The following is a 21,911-nucleotide window of genomic DNA, read 5'->3' on the forward strand; positions in this document are numbered from 1 at the left end:
GTAGGTGAGCATCATGGGAAATATAGTTCCAAAACATCTGGGGTGCCAAGGTTCACCATCACTGTGCTAGGGGGTGTTTTTCAAAGTAATTTCTCATAAAAATAAAGCATGGAGACATGGATGGATGGGTGAATTTACTTTGAATGTTTGTTTGAAATTAAATAGCGTTTTAGTTTATAGTGCTCTAAAATTACTCTAAGTTCTGCTTTGTTTTGGGACCTGGGAGATCTAATGGTCAAATCCAGGCTTTAGTTGATGATCACAAAGTCTTAATTTTTCTAAAGCATGTGGCATCGCTGCTATACAGCCTGTCACACTAAAATCATCAACTGTTTGTTATAGCACACAAAAGTTATGTATAATCCCCTGTAATCTATAAATGTCCTGTCTAAGCAACAGTCGCCTATATACTCAAGAATTGACTAGTGTGATGGTAAATAAAGTTCCCACTGTGTCTAACAATCAAGTCTGGCTCACAGTTTAATAACTACTGTACTAGATATGTATAAACCACTTTTAAAGCTATCCATACACAAAGTGAATTTCGGACATTACTAATGAACCAGGTGACATTTGCTCAGTAGGTGTCCTTGTCAGCTTCCTCCCACCCAATATACCTCAGTTGATAAACTTAAGGCGCCCAGGTGAAAATGTCTGACGAGCACCTTTATCCAGTCACATGCACTCACTGTTCAGGCTTTGGGATGGCTGTCAAAATACAATAACCACAGCAGAATATTTATCTAGATCCGTTGTGTAGCATGGGTGGAAGATTCTGTTAGACTTTTTCCATTCAGCCTGCAGGCTGAAGGAAAACACATGGTATGGTGAGCTGTAGGGAAATGATCTCTAAGATTTAAGTCGGTCTAGGTGAAATGCATCAGAGGGGCATACCCAAGGGCAGGGACTCTGCAGAAGCCAGTGGTTTCAGGATAAACCTTATGGTTGACATCGTCAGAGTGCGGCCTTGGGCTCTTTACATTGGAGTTAAGGAAAATTCTGCAGCAAATACTGTATATATGTGTAGGTGGTTCCTGCATACACTCCACAGACCTTACATTATCACATTGTATGAATAAAGCTTCATTGATTTATAGGAGGAGTTTGCGACTAGGATTTAGTACACCCTCCACAGCAGTAGAAATATTACATTTGATAAAACACATAATGACCTATAGTTTGCGCTACGGCTATGATTATCAGAGAACCAATTTTTTTTCTTGCATAGCTGTTATGTGCTATTTAGACCAATGCCCTGCATTTAAACTGGCAGTGCCGTTGTGTATAATTCTAAGCACTGATAAAATTCAGATGTATGTGATTACATGTGCATTCTGTTAAACTACACCCAAACTCCTATATGCATGCATGCATGCATACATACATACATACGTACATACATAGAATGCCTAGAATAGGGTACTCTGCTTGGATAACATACCACTGAACCTAAACTGTAGGACTTTAACACTTGCTTATGAACTAAGCCTTATTCAGAAGACCTGCATGAGGAGTAGTATGTAATTTGGTGTGGTAACAGAAGGAGCTCCCACCCATGTTTTTTCATCTTGATGCATTTTGCCAGTCAGCTTCTATGGAGAAGGAACATTTCAAAGCCCTGGTTAATCAGACTGTTGCTTTACTTTTCTAACTAGAACAAGATACGTCTCAACTGGGATTTGTTGCCTTTGCAGCTAACAAGACATACCTAATTTAGTATTTATGACAAGTTTAGGCATGGTCACATGGTTGCTATAATGTTCGAATTAAATTGACGTTTAAATATTTTTTCATGTTTCACCAATATGTTCATCAGACGTTGTTCACTTTGAGGAATATTGTAATTGACAATGTTAGTCGATGACCGTTATTCCGTGTTTTGCATGAGGCTCCAGACAGCAGGTTTTCCCTAGTGTGTGTTTCCATAGTGTGTCTCTGTGTTTTATATCTTGCCACATGGCATTGTACAGCAGCAGCTAGGAAACACTCTGCATACCAGAAGACTCTTCCAAATAAACGCCTCAATTTTTTTATTTATTTTTTCACCTATTTTGTCCTTCATCATTTTCCAGGAAAGCACATGAGATTGTGATTTCCACCGACCTACACCAAAAAAAAGCATGCTCACAATCAAATAAAAATGCCCCCAAAACCTGCTAGCCTCAGTTCTTTTCAGTTTTCCTGCCCTAGCAGAAGACCTCATACAAGTATTTTTTTGTTTTTTGTTTTTTTTGCTGCTTGGACGCAATGCTAGTAGGCAGGGTCTCCCCCTAGATGAGGCAATGAATGGGACGGTGTCCTGAAGGCTAAGGAAAGGTGGATGGAGAAACATTTTAAAATTATTTTTTCTTTAATTTTTAGTATTTTTTGCCAGACCTCTGATTTTTCTTTTGTACCAATAGGAAGGGCAGCTATCCCCTTTGCTTTGCAGACGTACTTGGCCCCTACCCCCCAGCACATTTTTGTTCTGGCAATTTATAGACCGAAAAGCAGCGTTGCCTCATTGAGTAAGCTCTTGTGAATTTGGGGTGGTTTAGTATATTGCTTCCTGGGTGTCTGATGCAATTGGAGCGCTTGCGTGTGAGTGGGGAGAGTTACATCTATCTTGAGTTGCTCTCAATGCCATATGTATATTGTAATTTCTGGCCCCTTAAAGGAACTCAGATGCTGGACTTCCACTTGGCATTGCAAGCTCACTGACACCAACGGGGGAGCGGAGTGGAGGGTGAAGGGCCAAGACTGGCAGACTGCCAAATATATGGAGGAAGAAGCCATCCGTGAGGGTGAAAAGGATGTGGGCCATACTGGAATATGTTAGTTTACTCGGACAAAGGGAAGTCCCTCCTGGAGAGCTACTCTGGGGACTGAGACCCTACTACTCTTTGCTCGGTTTCCACCAAGCCACCCTTCTTTTTTTTTTTTTTTTTTTTTCTCCTCCTCCCCCCTCTCTTCCTTTCTTAGCTTCTGTTCTGGCACCCCCGGGGTCAACCTATGTTTCTATATCTTACTTTAGCTTTCATCCTTATTAAAATTTATAGTGTTTGCTTGTTTACGTTAGAACATAACGTACATGGTCACTATCTTATCCTTGGTAATGTGCAACTCTGCAAAATATCAGTTAAGTTGAACTACTTGGCATTTCTACAATCTCACATGTCACTGTAATATTATGTATTTTGTGTGACATAGCAGCTCCCTTTTATTTTGGCGTATAATGTTCTGATGGATACTTTATTCTTTCATATAAATAATTTTGAAAATAAAAGAAAAAAGAAAAGCACGAGGGCATGAAAGATCTCACCACTGCTCCAGGGTATTTTGTTCAATTCTCCTGAGCCCACCAAGTCAGAATGACTCGAGCCCAGATATGGGAGGAAGATTGGGGAATTTCCTTGTATGATGAGGATTGGTTAGAAACAATCCCATTATTTCAAATGTGATTTGTCAAGAATATAAAGTGGAATTCGCTCAAGTTCCACCAGTAAGACTGCTTATTACCTCTCTTCCAAGGGACAAGGAGAAAGCGGCCACCTTTCCTCCTCTAATTCAGGATGTGCCATCTTAAAATGTGATTGTGCCAGTTACTCTAGAAGAACTGTCAGGAATTTTATGTTGACCATAGACCTGAGAGATGCATATCTTCATGTTACCGTTCTGAAGTCATCACAGAAATGCATGAGGTTCACCGTGGGACCCATTGACAGTTTGCAGCCATGCCCTTTGACCTATAGTCAGCACTGCAAATATTTACCAAAGTCCTAGCAGTACCTTAATCCCCCTTAAGTAATATATTTTGATAGTCTTCTACTGTTTATGCACCCTGATACTCAACTCCTAGGTCTTATGATGTTGTCTTTCATAACATCAGTTCAGTGAGTAAAAAGTAAGTTGAGACAGTTGCAATACCTTCACTCATCAATCTGGGGTGGAGCTCAGACTACACTGAACAAGAAAGTTAAGCCTGTGGTTCCTTTGGTGGAAATAACCCTTGTTCCTTTCTCGGGGAAGAATTTGCGTTTCCACCAGGTCAGTATCCATTATCACAGACCCGAGTGTTTTGAAACTGGGGAGCCCATCTAGATCATTGTCATGCATGGGAAATGGAAAAAAAACAATAGGCTGTAAGTTCCTAAATTCAAGAGACCTTCTAGCCATAGGCAAATCTTCAGATTACCCAGAAGCGTTCTTGGATGTTTTCAGACAATGCTACATCTGTAACATAACAAACGAGGAGGTACTAGATCCCATAATCTTATGTCATATGCTTCACTAGCAGATCCCCTTTTCTGTCACTAGCAGAAAAGCATCTTCTATCTCTGCCGGCAATGCACATGGGAGGACCATTAAACTCCTTAGCATACTTACTCAGCAACAGGGAATTGAGTCAGTCTGGCAACTAAATCAAGCTGGTTGTGGAAAAATGGGGCAAAGCAAACATACACCTGTATGCATTTAAAAGAAAGACACAGGTAGGTTATTTTCTCTAGAGCAGCAGGTTGGGAGTGAAGGACTTAAATTTCATTTAACATGCATTTCCTCCATTCCTCTTCTACTGTCATACAGAAAGTGTTAAATGACACAAAATGGGAACAATTCTGATTACCTTGTATGGTCCACAGAGATCATGGTTTGGCATTCTCCAAAAGACAGAGCCTAAAGTCCCATGGATTCTGCTGAACCTCTTGGACTTTATCCATCAATGACCAGTGCGGTACCCTCATGTACAGCAACTTGGTACTTGAACAGCAACTGCTGAAATCCCATCAGTTATCAGACAGACATAGAATGTTGAAAGTTACAAATGCAATTTATGACAGAGTATGCAAAATAAATGTATTATGGCTATTGGAAAGCAAGAGCCCGGAAGTACTTTAGCTTCTGTTCTGGAGTTTCTTCAAGAAGGGATACAGGAACACCTGTCTATCAACACTCTAAAGGGCAAGTGGAGGCATTCTCAGACTGTATTGAGATTTAGATTAGCAGAAGAGCCTCGGATTCAGCAGTGACCAGTTGAGATTAAAACCATGTATGGGCAGGCTGACTATACCCAAGTTTATCCAGGGCAGAGAAAGAGGCAACACCTAACAAAACTGCAAGACAGGCACATGGTTTAGTTTCAACACTTTTGTAAGACTTTACTGGGTAGACCTGATTTCCCGTCAAGACCAACATTTTGGTCCTACAAGCAGTGGTTTCCCCCAACAAAGTCAGAACTACCGTAGTTTATTCTCTCCTGTGCTGCCCTGGCAGATGAGGAAAAACCAAGTTACCTGGTAACTTCATTTCAAAGAATTTTCTAGGACAGAAGGGAATCCCCAACCTACATTGTGTTTTATTTATATTTAATTAGTAGTGCACCTTTATCATGTAGTTGTATATGGCCCTTGGTTTTCTGTTATTAGGCAAGCAGGTTCTGGGGGCATTTTTGGGCTGCACCTCTCTGGAGTGGAAGCCAAGGAAATTGCTTGATTCTCTCATCAATACTGCCCATAATCCCCCCCGCTGCACTATTGTATTCTGCTGGTGGGGAGCATCACCTGCTGGCAAAACACAATGGTTATTGTTGCACTATGTTTGGGAAACACCCAACAGGCTGGTTGTACACAAGTTGATTGATAGAATGACTTCTGTACAACCAGGGTGCCCATACATGGATCGAAATTTGTCCGGTCCCTACTGAGCTGGCCAAATTGTGAGCCAAGGATGGCCAGCTTTAGACTCAAGTGATTTTTGAAAGTTTTAAAAAAGGAATTCTGTAAAAAGGGCTTAATCATTGGATCAGCTTTCCCTTAGTACATTAAAGCGGGAGTCCGCCGGGACTCCACGTTTTTTTTTTTTTTTTTTTTTTTTTAAAGCCAGCAGCTACAAATACTGCAGCTGCTGACTTTTAAAATAAGGACACTTACCTGCCCAGCACGCCCGCGATGTCGGCACCCGAAGCCGATCTCTAGATCGTCTCGGTGCTGCCGCCGCCATCTTGGGTATGGGAATCAGGAAATGGAGCCTTTCGGCTTCATTTCCCGGTTCCCTACTGCGCATGCGTGAGTCGCGCTGCGCAATAAGGACGGTCCCCGCTGCCTCTGGGATCTGTGTGTTTCCCAGCAGGCAGCGGGGCACTTGCGGAAAGGGGCGGGCACTTGCGGAAAGGGGCGTAATCTACGCCCCTTTCCGCAGAGAGCTATCCCGGAAGTGGGTGCAGATACCTGTACTGTACAGGTATCTGCACCCCCCTCCCCCCTGAAAGGTGCCAATTGTGGCGCCGGAGGGGGGAGGGTTCCGATGAGCGGAAGGTCCACTTTAGGGTGGACCTCCGCTTTAAATACATTTGCTGCCTTTTTATTGACGTGTCTGACAAAATAACTGACTCTTGTTTGTTTGCATCATTAAATTCTTAGTGCACTTAAAGGAAAAGAAAATTGGAGTTTGTTACCATTGATGAGTTGATGTGGTTCAATTGTTCCTCCTTATAATACAGATCTGTAAGTCAAACTCGCTAAATGCAATGTCCTCCCTGTGTTATGGATATCTTTCTCAAAAGTTTTTAAGCAGAAAGGCAAAGGTATTGTAGTTTTTGAGCAAAAAAATGTAAAGCCAAGAACTTTCTAAAATATATTTTTTTAGAAATGAACTGCCCTCCGTTTTATTCTTTGAAAATGTTCCCATTATGTTAGGAAATATTTTTTATGTTTTAGAGTCCGTGGTCTTTTTGCAATGGTGGAAATAGAATTGAAACACATTTTCTTAGTAATTTTATGTTTACAAGTTATTTGTTACTTGTAAGCTGTTAAATAACTGCTGCAGCATACTAGTGAATGTTCAAAGCATATACTGTACATTCAGGACTATGTTTAATATTCCATTCCCGCTTTGTGGTGCATCATGCCAAGTGTCAGACATGCCTGTGTGTTGGTACATACTCTGCCAAGTCTGGGACATCTGCCAAGAGCAGCTGTTCTATCTCAGAGGACGCACTTGTTTTCCTCCAGAATGAAACCAATAAACTTACCTTTTTTTATCTGCCACTGTGCTGGTATGAACTGGTAATTTTTATTTTTTTCTACAAAAATATAAATTAAATTTCTGCCTACAGAATAGCTGTCAATGTGCTTTTCATGCTTAGGTTTCTTTTCCCATTGTATCAGTGTTCAGTGCTTTATATGCAGCATGTTTGTGTGACATATTGGCTGATGGTTACATAAAGTGTGTTTTTCTTCCCCCCCCTTAGTTTTTTTGTGAAACACTTATACCACTGATCAATTCTTTAGTGCAGATTAGCAGGGCTGTCCCTGCACTCAAAGAAGTTTCCGGCAGTGCTTAACCACTTAAGCCCTGGACCAATTTGCAGCTAAAGGACCAAGCCCCTTTTTTATTTTTTATTAAAAAAAAAAAAAAAAGGACCAAGCCCCCTTTTGCGATTCGGCACTGCATTGCTTTAACTGACAATTGCACGGTTGTGCGACGTGGCTCCCAAACAAAATTGGCATCCCCCCCCCCCCACAAATAGAGCTTTCTTTTTTGTGGTATTTGATCACCTCTGCGGTTTTTATTTTCTGCGCTATAAACAAAAATAGAGCGACAATTTTGAAAAATAATGCAATATTTTTACTTTTTTGCTATAATAAATATCCTCAAAAAATATATTAAAAAAACATATTTTTTCTCAGTTTTTGGTAAAAAAAAACGCAGTTAGCGATTATTGATTGGTTTGCGCAAAAGTTAGTGTTTACAAAATAGGGGATAGTTTTTTATAGCATTTTTGTAATTTTTTTTTTTTTACTAGTAATGGTAGCGATCAGCTATTTTTTTTTTTTTATATATATATTTTAGGGGGGTGTGGCCTGGTATGTGACATCACTGATCGTCTTTCTCTATAACAGGGAACAGACGATCGGTGACAGCCACAGTAGGAAGCATGGGGAGAGGTTTGTTTACACAGACCTCTCCTCGTTCTTCAGCTCTGTGACCCGATCGCTGGACACCAGCGGCGATCAAGTCCGCTGGTCCCACGGTCTCTGAGCTCAGGACCGCGTCGTGAACGTGCCTCCGGCGACGCGCTCATGGCCTACGGCTGGGCACTTAAAAAGCCACGTACAGGTATGTGATTGTGCCCAGCCATGCCATTCTGCCGACATATATATGCAGGAGGCATTTAAGGCTGGCCATACATTATACAATTTTTTTTTTTTTTTTTTTTTCCTTTTAGATTTACCTAGAACTATGTAGTGCAATGGCCTGCTTGATTGCATACAAGTTGAAAGGGTTTAGGTTAGACCTCATATTATATGGTTTTGGTAAATCTGAAGGAAAATTAGACAAGAAAATTTTATGATGTATGGCCAGCCTAAAGCACATTGAGACTGCCCATACATGGTTCGAATCTCGGCCAGTTCCTGCTCAATGGGCCTGAGATTCGAACCTCTATGGCTGGCCTTACACAGTACAGTTACAATGCAAGATAAGGGGAGTAGCCTGTGATAATTTACTATCAAAAGGGAGGGGCAAGTGTTACATAAAGTAGTTACTAAACAAAAGGAGTGAAACTTGCGCTTGGTAAAAAAATTATTAGTTGATATGGGAAAAATCAATTAAGAAAATAGCAGCTGAGCACAAAAAAACCAGATACTAGGTCCAACTAACAGAAATGTGAATAACAGTGCAGCGCTTAATGTATAACACGTGACTGAATGTAATGAAACAATAAATCAGAAAAAAATTTTTTTCAAAGATAATGTTTCCAAAAAGTAAAACATCAATGATAAACAATACATATGTGCATATTGTGCAATAAACAAAAAATGGGTTATTAAACCAAAAGAAGGGTCAAAAAAACACTTTTAGAAGGACAAAAAATTATTTAAACTACAGCTTAATGCTGTGAAGCACAAACTTGTGATTAAGTGAAAAAAATAAACAACAAAATTGAAAAACAAATCAAAACAAATCCCATGCTTTGGATAAATGAAGTGATTTACAAGGCCCCATAAGTGTGAGGATATAAGTTCATTAGGTGAAACGTGAATGGAACTTTATAGTTGAACGTGAATGAAACTTTAAAATTGGTCCCAGGTATCACTGGTATAGGTGCTTGACCACGTAAATTTTTTCACTGTACAGTTTAAGTAAGTAGTAAAGGCTTACCAGAGCCACCTTTAGTGTGCGCAGATACGAACTCCCCAACTGTTGGGATCGGACAAGATCGTTCCTCCGACACTCCTCGTGTGAATGGATGACTCGAATCACCTTTCCGGATAGGAAGGTAAAGAATGACCCACACCTTCGGGTGTTCCTTGAACGTCGTCCGTTCCGGTCCGTTCGAAAAATGTTGGCGTGTCACCAAATGGATGAAAAAGGAAAAAAGCGCCCAATCGTGTGATAAAGTCTAAAACACGTGTACTTTATTTTCCAACCAAATAGACGTTGAAAGATACAGATGACTCAATGGAGTCGTATAAAATTGAACGAAAAAATTGCTAGCAAAAATATAAAATAAAGCGGATAAAATTAGCACGAGATGTAGACGTATCTACCCGACGATCGTTTCGTCACAGATTGACGTCATCAGGGGTACGCCCACACCCTCGTGCTTAAGGTTTAAATAGCCTATGGGTGAGGTAGGGAGCCCTGCCATAGGTGCAGACCAAAACGTCCGTGCATAATGGGATTAACCCACAAATGACCAGTCCCTTCGGAATGGTTACCACACATGGAAAAGAAGAAAAAGGGGAAAAAAAACGGTCAACGACCAGTTAATTCAAATAAAGTTCGAGTACCATCATAACTAAATGGTGGGACTCAAATATACAATAGACTAGTAAAAGTGACCACTGAAAAGTACAAACAATGAGTCCTATGATAAATCACCTTTGTTTGACAGATGGCCAAATACAATAATGGTGGCTGTCTAACTGTATGCATGTCCCAAAAAGGGTAACTTAGTTCAAAAAAAATATACGAAATGTATATGTATGCAATACATGCGTATAGATTACCATAAAAAGAGAGAGAGGAAAATGACCATAATATTGAGGTGGGGGCCTAAACAGCATTAGCTGCCCACCATCACCCATAGTCCAGTTAAAGAAATACATGGATGAGACAAAACCAACAGGTTTAGAAAGAACATTACAATCACTCTATTATCATAAAATATAGTTTACATAAAAAATCATATACCGTATATACTCGAGTATAAGCCGAGATTTTCAGCCTCTTTTTTGAGGCTGAAAGTGCCCCCCTCGGCTTATACTCGAGTCATCGCTGTCTGCCCGCTCGATCAGCGTGTCGAGCAGACAGACAGCGGCCATTCTATAATTCAAAAGCCGCGCCTCCGGCTCCGCCTTCGCCTGTGATAGGCGGAACACTGAATTTCCCAGCAGCCTGTGTTCCGCCTATCACGGACATCGTATCATCCTCGTACTACGGACGAGGATGATACGATGTACGTGATAGGCGGAACACAGGCTGCTGGGAAATTCAGTGTTCCGCCTATCACAGGCGAAGGCGGCGGCGCAGCTTTTGAATTTTACAATGGCCGCCGAGGCGCCGACGAAGAGGGCACGGGACGGAGGCAAGGCAAGGCACGGGACGGGACGGAGGCAAGGCACGGCGGCGAGGCAAGGAGGCAAGGCACGGGACGGAGGCTCGGGACAAAGGCTCGGGACACAGGTAGGCTGGACACACACACACACACACACACACACACGGATGGATACACACACACACAGGGATGGATGGATGGATGGAGACACACACACACGGATGGATGGATGGATGGAGACACACACACACAGGGATGGATGGATGGATGGACACACACACACACACAGGGATGGATGGACGGACACACAGGGATGGACGGACACACAGGGATGGACGGACACACAGGGATGGACGGACACACACACAGGGATGGACAGGCATGTCTTACCCTCGGCTTATACACGAGTCAATAAGTTTGCCAGTTTTTTTGGGGGTAAATTGGGGGCCTCGGCTTATATTCGGGTCGGCCTATACTCGAGTATATACGGTAAACTACCTAGCAAACATTGCTACAAAAATACAAATAATAATAGTGAAATTAGTGTATGAGACCCAAACTGAATACAAAATCAGTACAAAAAAAGGAAAAAGGGAATATTAAATCAACTGTTGTTAATAAAGCAATTAATGTCCCACTCGACGTTGAGCCCCCCAGGGATATGTGTCCCTAATTTATGGATCCAGTTTGTTTCTGCCCTGGAAATAGTGCGCTTAGCATTACTGCCGCGCCAATGTGGGGTATATTTTTCTAAGGCCAGAAAGGTGGTGCCTCTTGGGTCCCGATTATGTTTAAGATCGTAATGTTTACTAACGTTATGTTTGTCAAATCCTTTACAAATGTTAGTGATATGTTCCCCCAGGCGCACATGTAGCATGCGTACTGTGCGTCCCACATACTCCAAACCAAATGGACATCTAAGTAAGTACACAACGCACTTAGTAGTGCATGTGATGAATGTTCGTATGGGGTATGTAAGTCCATTGCTAGACGAGGTGAACTCAGTAAATCTCCTGCCTCGTAGAGCATTTAGCTTACAAGCTCTACATTTCCCACAGGGGTAGAAGCCCTTCAAATCACCAAAAAAAGTGGGTCTAGTTGGGGGGTCCGGGACATTTGGAGCAATCATATTTTGCAAGTTAGTTGCACCCCTAAAGATCACATTTGGTCTATCAGGAAGTTCGGGGCCCAAGATTCGGTCATTTTTGATGACCGACCAATGTTTCTGTAAAATTCTTTTCACAGCCCAATGCTGGCTGGAAAACGTTGTGAGTAAAGAAACTCCATAGTTGTCCATGTTATCAGTCCTGGGTGGTCTCTCAGCTAACAATGTTTGACGTACGTAAAGTAGTTACTGTAGGAGGATGATTGGATGGGGTAAAATATCCATTTTAGGTAGCGGCTAGGCAGGCCTTTCTGAGAAAGTGAGCTTTTGGTGAATTTAATATACACATGCAGCAATTCAAGAAAAAATAGGATTTTTAATTACAGCTTACCTGTAAAAATCCTTTTCTTGGAGTACATCATGCGACACAGAGCCTTAAGTAATTACTTTAATGGGTTATGGGCGACCTTCAGGTGTTGACACTGGTATACCCAATCAAGGAAGTTCACTCCCTATATAATCCTTCCTCCTTCTAGGAGCACATTCGTTTTTGTAGCAAAGCAATATACTTAAATCCCAAAAGAGGGGAGGAACCTCTGTGTCCTATGATGTACTCCAAGAAAAGGATTTTACAGGTAGGTAAGCTATAATAAAAATCCTATTTTCTTTATTGTGCATCATGGGACACACAGCCTTAAGTAATTACTTAATGGGACGTCCCGTAGCAATGCTACTTGAGGGGAGGGAGAAACAAACCCGCAGGGTACCCACAGACTTGAGGACTTATACTGCTGCCTGCAGTACACTGCACCCAAGGGCGATCTCCTCATACCTCCTCATACCTCCTTGCATCCACCTGATAAAAATTTTTTGTGAATGTATGCACTGAAGACCAAGTTGCGGCCTTACAGATCTGAGCCACAGAGGCCTGGGGGGCACTGTCCAAGAAGCACTAACCGCTCTGGTAGAGTGCGCCTTAACTTGAAAAGGGGGAATGTTACCCCTTAATTTATACGTTTGAATTATAACTTGCCAAATCCACTTAGCGACAGCGGATCTTGACGCTGCCTGTGCTTTCTTAGGACCCTCTGGCAGAATAAATAAGACATCAGTCTTACAAATCTGAGCAGTTGCCTTTAAATATATTTTCACTGCTCTCACCACATCAAGACAGTGTTGTGACTTTCCTTCCCTGGAACATTGTTTTTGAAAAAACGATGGCAGGACAATATCTTGGTTCAGGTGAAAACCTGAAAATACTTTTGGCAAAAAGCCTAGACGAGGGCATAACACCACTCTGTTCTCATGAATAATCAAACAGGGCTCTTTTCAAGAAAGAGCAGCCAATTCTGAAACCCTCCTCGCTGAGGATATAGCAACTAAAAAATACCAGCTTCCTTGTCAGAAGGACTAAGGCAGTGATGGCGAACCTTGGCACTCCAGATGTTTTGGAACTACATTTCCCATGATGCGCAACCACACTGCAGAGTCCTTGAGCATCATGGGAAATGTAGTTCCAAAACATCAGGGGTGCCAAGGTTCGCCATCACTGGACTAAGGGAATGTGCTTTATCAGTTCAAATGGCTGTTTTTGTAACACTGACAAAACAAAAGTCAAGTCCGAAGGGCTTAAAGGTGATTTAACTGGAGGATTAATCCGCATCACCCCTTGCATAAAAACTCCGGACTAAAGAATGCATAGCAAGCGGCCTTTGAAATTTCATCTTTACGCCTATTTGTAGAAAGGCAAGAATTCTACTTATGATAGATCTTTGTGGGTATCAACCCTTGGATTTACACCAGGGAACATAATCTCTCCAGACTCTATAATTAAATAGTTCTGGAAGCTGGTTTCCTTGCATTAATCAAAGTAGAGCTATAACCAGCCATTAAATTTAGTGTTCGTTAAGTAGGATGAAATATATGCCCCTGTGAGAGCAGGTCTGGCTTTAGTGGAAGGGTCCATGGATCCGCCAATGCCATCTTTACGATTTCTGCATACCATGACCTTTTGGGCCATGTTGGTGCTGCTAGAATTACCATTTTTCTTTCCAGCTTGAGCCTGCAAAGAAGTTGAAGCAGCAATTGAATAAGGGGAAATGCACAGATCAGTGAGAACTGATCCCACGGTATCACCAACGCATTTGTTCTGCATGTGAATGGATCCTTTGTTTTGGACACAAAGTTGACTAACTTTATGTTGAACTGGACGCTAGAAGATCTACGTCCAGAGTACCCCATCTTTGACAAACAGCCTAAACATATGTTGGGGTGAAGAAACCATTCCCCTGGGAATAATCTGCTGACAACTTAAGTAGTCCACGTGCCAATCTTCTATTCCCGAAATGAAGACGGCCGATAGGCATGGAATATTTCTGCCCAAGTTACAATATGGGTCACCTCTCTCCGCTGAGAGATTCTTAGTGCCCTGGTGATTGATATAGGTCACAGCCATGGCATTGACGGAATGGATCCTGTCATGGACAATCCCTTAGAAGTCCAGGCTTTCAGAGCCGGACTCACTTCCCAAATCTCTAGGATGCTGATGAACAAGGCTCTTTCGGTTCTTGAACACTGTCCTTGGACAGTTGTCTTCTCTGTCGTTTACCCCTTTCCAGATAAGTGGTCTGAAGAATTTACCTTCTAGCAGATTCTTTAGTAACCACCAATTGAGGCTTAGGGACACCCTTGGGGACAGCCTCATTGACAAGTCCAAAGCGTGGATTGTTTTGTTCCAAGCAAAAAAAAATACTGTTTTGCAACAGTCTCGAATCGAACTGGGCATAGGGAACATCGAATGAAGCCACCATCCTTTCTAACAACCTCATGAAAAGGTGAATGGAGAGATCTCATTTTGACCTGACTATACACACCAACTTTCTTATATAGCTGTATTTTGCCTGGGCCAGAAAACCCCTTTTCTGGGCTGTATCTATGATCAGACCCAAATACTCCAGCTTTTTTAGGGGTTTTAAGGGAGACTTCACTAGGTTGAGACTTTTCCAGGTAACTGGTTGTAATGCGTACACCTTACTCTGAACACCGATTGGTCTATAAGCAATAGATCGGCTAGGTATGCCAAAACTGTTTAAGCTCTGTGCCCTTGACCTGGCTAGAGGTGGGGCTGGCTTTTTTGTGAACAGTCGGGGCGCTGTAGCTGGCCTGAAGGGCAATGCTACAAACTAAAATTCAGCTGCTCTACTTCAAACTGCAGAAACCTTTGGGGAGCGGCAAATGTATGGACATGAATATATGCATCCCTGATGCCGATAGGTGCCAGAAGTTTTCTTCCTTGTAGGATAGAAACTACTGACCTAATCGAATCCATAAAAAGAAGCTGAACTTTAGGAACTGATTTAGATTCTTTTAGATCTAGAATGGATCTGTTGAATTTCTGCGTGGAAAAAAACAGAACTATCAGCTGACTCTACTAGAGGTAGCTTGAATGAGGCACGAATCATCTCTGTAAGAGATTTGTACCAGCAATTTCTCGGATTGAGAGGCTGAAAAAAGGTTCAACTCCAGCTGTCTCCGCTGCAGAGGAGTAATCATTTTGCCACTGTTCCACCTTAGGGATCTGGGGGGGGGCAGAATCTAACATGCTTTCTATCTTTGGATAGTGGATGTGGTTAAAGTCGCTAATTTTCCTTCTAGGCCCTGCAGTGGCGGAGGAAAAATGCTTCTTCAATCATGTATACAGGGTCTGAATGTTTTTCTCCTCTAGAGTCTGACGGTGGAGGCCGTCGCCACTGCCTAGAGGCAGCTGCCCCTGGTGCAGGATAAAAGGACTTATACCTTCTTTTTGGGCAAAAGAGTACCTTTCCTTCTAAAAAATCATTTGGATGTATTTAACCAAATTCTCCACAAATAGTCACTCCACATGAAATCGGAAATACTAGTCAGAAGCTTTTTTGCAAGATGCTTAGGCTGACCAACCCCTTAACCACAGGATCCTATGCATGTGTTTTAGCACAAGTGCAAGGTGTCTATGGCAGAACATAGCACCCTTGGTAGTTCGGCTACTCATGGGCCTGTTGTGCAGGGACCTCCATAAGGGCCTCCTGAACTGGTCCTTTTAGGGACTGACGGTTGTCTATTGCAGCAATTGCAGGCTGGGAATGGTACCTGCCAGGAAAAAAGATAAAAAAAAAAAAACTTCTGATCTTTAAGCATTGTCTACTGGACAAGTTATGCTGGAAATCGCAGCACCTTTTGTTGGAAATTTCCATCTTTTGTGACTTTCTCCTTCATGGATAGAGAACTGAGAAACTCTTTGGAGGGAAAAAAAATGTTTATTCGGATGATCCCATTCAGCATAAATTTTGCTTTTCCTAGTAATGCATGAAAAAAAGCTGTGAAGGTTTTAAAGAACCCAAGGAAGGGACCAAACTTTTAACTGACTCTGTTAGGGGTAGCACGAAAGTGGAATGAACCATCTCTGTAAGAGTTTGTACCATCAATCTCTCAGATTGCAAAGTTGCATAAGGTTCGTCAATTGTTTCCTCCGTAGAAAAAAAAATCTGCTTATTTTTCCTACGTGATCTCCTGAGGGTAATACCTTATCCTGTGCCCACTGAGCGGGGGGGAGTGGTACCTTTAGCAATTTGTCAGCCTCTAGTGCTTTTTACACCGATTTATAGCTGTTACAAATGAAATGCACCATAGTACATGTACCCCAGTATCATAGTACATGTACCCCAAGCCACTCAGTTTCAGTTGGGGGGGAGAGGAGAACCCCTTCCAGCTGCTAGGACACATGCTGTAAGTTTAGCACAGATTAATAGGGCATATGCATTCTTACTCCCTCTAGAGGAGTTTTAATGCATTATAATATTGCATATCGAAAGAAAAGTCATAGGTGGACTTTGCAGTTCCTATGCTTTTCTCTTAGCTTTTCCTCGTTGCAGGATACTGCTGAAAATAGACAGTACCATCCTGTGGCCTCAGTAGCGTGGATGGATCTGGTTGTGGAGGTGTTTTTTGTTTTTTTTCTAACTCCAGCATGGATCCCTCCTGGAGCTCCTCAGAGCACATCTTCACTCGTGACCAACACCTTAGACAGTGGTGAAAAAAATGATGTGCTCCTGGAAGGAGGAGGGGTTATATAGGGAGGTCACTTCCTTGATTGGGTATACCGGTGTCAACACCCGAAGGTGGCACTTAACCCATAAAGGAATTACTTAAGGCTCTGTGTCCCATGATGTATGATGAAGAAATGTATGAGTGGCATATGGTTAAGCCCGTGGGAAGTTTGCGTAAACAAAGAAAAGTGTACAGATGCGACAAGCAAAATGTCTCTTGTGAAAACTGGATAATGAAGTTGTAGCGCTGAAATAAGAGCTCTAACGGTAAGCCACCACGCTTCCCAAACATTAATTTTAAAGAAACCTTTTATTTATAATGTGCTATTGCTGACCAGGACCTGAAAATAGTAGTTTCCTGGTTGTCTCTGGCCTCAAACAACCATGTAGCTGTTGAAGTGTTTTTTAAAGTCAGGCTCATAGACTGTCTTCATCTCTTGGGTCAGTGGATAACGGTCTTGTTACTTTGGTTGTTATATTGATTCAAGGCTTCAAATGGAGAGCTCAACAATAGCAACCTATAGATTTTTTTTTTTAAATTTATTTATATTTTTTCAGGTTTTCTTTAACACAAAAAAAAAAATGATATTTATAGATATAGATAGATTTGACAAAATACTTTTTGTCAAACTTGACGATTGTTGCTGCCAATTGGGAACAATTTGTTCTATCAACCTATAAGAAGTAAAGAATATGAGTAGTAAATTCCAGTACTAAGCCACATAAGTGCATGGCTGTCAATCTGTTAATAATGGTGATTATATGGAAACTGGTGGAAGGCCTTGTATCCAGGTGTATATTATTTCTATAAATCGGTCGCTAGAAAAATTACCTTTCTGTTCTAAAAGGCTGCTGTTAGAAACACCTGTGCTTTTTACCCTTCTGATTTTATGCATCTGTTACATAATGCTGTCTTATTGCTGTTCACTTATTAACGCTTTGTCTTTTATTGTCTTAGGTATTCAGAAAGGACTTAATTAGTGCAATGAAGATTCCAGACTCACAACATGTCAACCAGGATGAATATTACAGTTTTGTGGACACTTGGAAGCAGGAGTGGGAGAAAGGCGTTCAAGTTCCAGCTAATCCAGAAACTATCCCACAACCTTCTCTCAGGTCAGAACAATGCTATAAAAATGCACTGATCACTGTATAAATGGCACTGGCAGGGAAGGGGTGATCAAAGGGTTAATTGCTCCATAGGGCGGTGCTTTCTAACTGTCGGGGAGATAGACTTGGGAGTAGGGAGAGATCGCTATTCCTGATCACTAGGAACAACTGATCTCTCTCTCCCTCTCCCTCTCCCTTCCCCTGTCAGAACTGGGATCTGCTTGTTTACATAGGCAGATCCCCATTCCGCCTCTCAACAGCATTCACGGGTGGCTGGCAGACATCGAGTTCGCCGGACCCACAGACGAGGTTGCACGCACTCGCTGTGTCTAATGTATTAATTGACGTACGGGTACGTCGGTTCATGCAGCCGGGCCACCCTGCCGCAGTATATGTGAGGTGGGGGTTCCGGAAGTGGTTAAAGTGGAAAAAAATCTGAAAATTACCTCCTGATAGTTTACTTCATGCTAACCCCATTTACATGTGTAGCTATGTAAAATATTAAAAATAAGGGCCTAATCTGTTTGAAATCCAGTAAAGCATTTTATCACCCTGCTCTGCACAGCCTCAGTTTTCCCTATATTTTTAGGCACTGTGCTGAAAATCGGAGCCAGAAATTTACCGCTGCTCGGGGGCACTGGGTTTCTGCAAAATGTCAGTTTCCAGTTTACAGCACACACTGATATTGGAAGCATAATAATGAGGAATGTATGCTAAAGAACATTATTTTTTTATCAAATTGTAAAATTCTGCTTCAAGTGAGAGTTTGCATAATTTTAATTTTTTCAGCTAAAAATATCACAAAATATAAAAATATCAATACATTTGTGTGTGTGTGTATATAGGCTGAATATACTAGTATGAACGTATCTCATCTACAGGGTCATTGCTGATAAAGTAAAAGAGGTGCTGTACTCACGTCCACGAAAGTACATCCATTGCTCAGGGCAGGAGCCATCAGAACCAGGATATGTAAACATTCTGGAACTAGCAGAAAGCATGTGCCGATATGACCTTGATGATATGGATCTCTTTTGGCTTCAAGAGTGCAACCTTGAACTTGTAGATATGGGTATGTATGGGACACACAGATGTGTTTTTTGTTTTATTTTGGGGTTTTTTGTGCGCGTGCTGGTTTAGCAGTCTTGGATTTTGGAGCTCATGGATTTGCTTGTCCTTCAATGTTTTTGAATGCTGAAATTCTGCTGTAGATTTTGTCTGATAAATATTGGATATCCTTTATTTACAGGTCATTGAGGCTCTTTACTTCCACAGCTTCCGTACATCATTACACTGACTGCTATATTTCATTGTCTGAACAGATTGTTTGGTGTTTGTAATCTGTATTTTGTTTTCCACAAGCATAAGGTAGTTTACGTTTACTAACAAAAGAAGGAAAAGAAAGGTGCCTCTAAGTGCAGTATGCAAAATGTAATATAGTGCACAAAGGGTTAAAAGCACTTGCAAGATTGTTGAGTGTTAAGACATGATAAAATCAGGAGTCCTCATCTGTGGCATGTGTCCATCCTCAGCATGGTGGTAGAGAGCAGTGTAGAGCCATCCAGCATCTGTAAAGGGTTCTTGTACGTGTTGGAGAGAGGAGGCAGTAGGGAAGCCTGTATTCACTGTGGTACACACAAGGCTGATGGTGTCAGTGGAGAGAAGGTGGCGGTAACGCATTTCGGAGCGTGTGTGCATCTGATGAAGGAGCTGCACATACTCCGCAATGTGCTACCGCCCCCTTCTCTCTCCAACACGTATGAGAACGCTTTTCAGCTGCTAGATGGCTCTACACTGCTCTCTACCACCATGCTGAGGATGGACACATGCCACACACGAGGACTCCTGAGTTTATCACTCAACAATCTTGTAAGTGCTTTTAACCCTTAACCCTGTGCGCTTTATTACATTTTACATTCTGCACTTAGAGGCACCATTATTTACCTTTTTTTATATATTCAGAGTTGCTTCTCCTCTAACCAAAGTGCTACCAGAAGTGACACTTTATCACTATCATCCCTCTGACCAGCTATCCACCTCCACCAGAGCACCTTTGTCTCCTCTCTGTTTTATACGTTTACTAACACCCAATTCACGATGCACTTGGCCGAAAACCGAAATGGACACTTTTCCAAAAATATATGTTTTTTATATATAATGGCTTTTGACTTTTCAATTAATTTTTGAAGTGATTTTGCAGTAAAAAGAAAAGAAAAAAAACCTCAAGAAAAATGCATCCCTCTAAATTCTATGTATGCCTTCACACTGGTCCATTGCAGAGTAGCACTCCTCACCATTGAAATGCTTTTAAAACACCTCCAAATACACACCCGTTTTGCAGTTTTTGATTCACATCACCTATGAAAATCATGGTAAAATCTCATGCATTTTTCAGTGGCCATCATCAGGACTGCTAACACTGGACCAGTAGTTCTGTGGGAAGTAGTTTTTTTCTCTGCCATAACCTCCCAATGGATACCACTTCCTGATCATTGATTTTTATGATTAAGTCATGGGTGTTGTCAAGAGCATTTCTGTTCATTGTAGTTTATCACCTGTCTAGGATTCCCACAGAGAGAGTAATACTGGGCATTAACTAGTGGTAGCCACCAGAGATCTTATTTTGGCAGTTAACATTTGGTACAACATAACTGGTAGTTCACTAGTGAGGCCACTAATCTGATCATTTCTAACGATAATTTAGGTACTCAGAATGAGAATCGATATGGACATGGAGAATTTAAAACAATAATTATAAAGGCTAAGATATTCATACCCTTGGGGACCTATCTTATAGTACAGTTAGTGATGAATGCAGTGGTCTGCGCTATGCATTGTACAACACTGTTCTTGAAAGTGCCATTAGATAGCTCATAATTTTTATTCTTGCATTTCTTTAGGCTCCTGATAATTTAGTTTTATTCTAATCTCACCCTTTTTACAGCTGCTTTATTGGCGGAGCACTGAACCGATCATTTATTTTTCTTTTTGCCACAGGTTGCACTCCAGTGGATGAGAACACTATGGAGAAGACTTTAGAAGTGCTGGAACGTCATTGTCATGAAAACATGAATCATGCAATAGAGACAGAGGAGGGACTGGGCATAGAATATGATGAGGATGTCATCTGTGATGTTTGTCGCTCCCCAGACAGTGAGGAAGGCAATGAAATGGTGTTCTGTGATAGTTGCAACATCTGTGTGCACCAGGTGATTCAGAGGTGCCCTTTGAAAATTAGGGAAATCTTATGGGTAATGGGTTAGAACCTTGTATATTGGTTCATTTACCGACACATTTATGATACTTAAATACCAAACCCCTACAACGCTGTGTCCTAAACAGGTCCCATCGATGAATCATGTTTTGCTGGTGATCTCACGTATCTGCAGTTGGTGTAATTTGTGTCTCGACAATGTGATTCAGCTACATGTGTACATAAATTGTGGGCAGGACTGGAGTACATGCTTAAGGGCCATATGGCCTTATCTTTTTTTCCCTTGCTTTGTAAAAGACGTTAATGTTCCTAAATTATTGTGAAAATAGAGGAAGAAACTTTTTTGTATCATGTTAAATCATATAAACTTCCCTTTGGTTACTCTTCTAATGTTTATTTTATTTTGAATGGGTCGAAATGTCTTGTTTGCATGGCTATACATTCATTCATCACATAATCAGGGGAGCTACAATAATATGTAGGTTTTATGCTTTACTTGAATGCATGACATATTTTTCTTTGTTCAAAGGCATGTTATGGCATCCTGAAGGTCCCAGAAGGCAGCTGGCTGTGTCGAACGTGTGTTTTAGGTATTCACCCGCAGTGTATATTGTGCCCAAAGAGAGGTGGAGCCATGAAAGCTACAAGAACTGGTACAAAATGGGCACATGTAAGCTGTGCTTTATGGATACCAGAGGTAATAACTTGCCCATTCTCTTCTGGTTTGTTATACAGCTCATTCTTCATTGCTAGTGACAGAGCCAGACCTGCTTCTTATCAGGGTGCTTTAGAAATTGCCCCGCACCCCCAGTGTGTATTATATCAGATGATCTGGAGTTTATACAAGAATATTTATTGGGAAGC

The 21,911-nt window shown here is 41.6% G+C and overlaps 1 protein-coding gene across 2 annotated transcripts in view; it reads left to right on the forward strand.

Moving 5' to 3' along the window:
* JADE3 (jade family PHD finger 3) overlaps positions 1–21,911 on the forward strand; it is a 133,134-nt gene that overhangs the window by 82,015 nt on the left and 29,208 nt on the right. For both annotated transcript variants that reach the window (XM_077482803.1, XM_077482802.1), the window contains 4 exons: positions 17,682–17,839; positions 18,715–18,905; positions 20,831–21,042; positions 21,577–21,744. In XM_077482803.1, coding sequence (XP_077338929.1) covers positions 17,709–17,839; positions 18,715–18,905; positions 20,831–21,042; positions 21,577–21,744 — 702 coding nt within the window. In that variant the 5' untranslated portion in view covers positions 17,682–17,708. The remainder of the gene's footprint in view (positions 1–17,681; positions 17,840–18,714; positions 18,906–20,830; positions 21,043–21,576; positions 21,745–21,911) is intronic.

This window comes from Lithobates pipiens, unplaced genomic scaffold (assembly GCF_037356315.1).
Source record: "Lithobates pipiens isolate NorthernLeopardFrog02 unplaced genomic scaffold, aLitPip1_a1.2 Scaffold_16, whole genome shotgun sequence".
NCBI classification, from domain to species: Eukaryota; Metazoa; Chordata; class Amphibia; order Anura; family Ranidae; genus Lithobates; species Lithobates pipiens.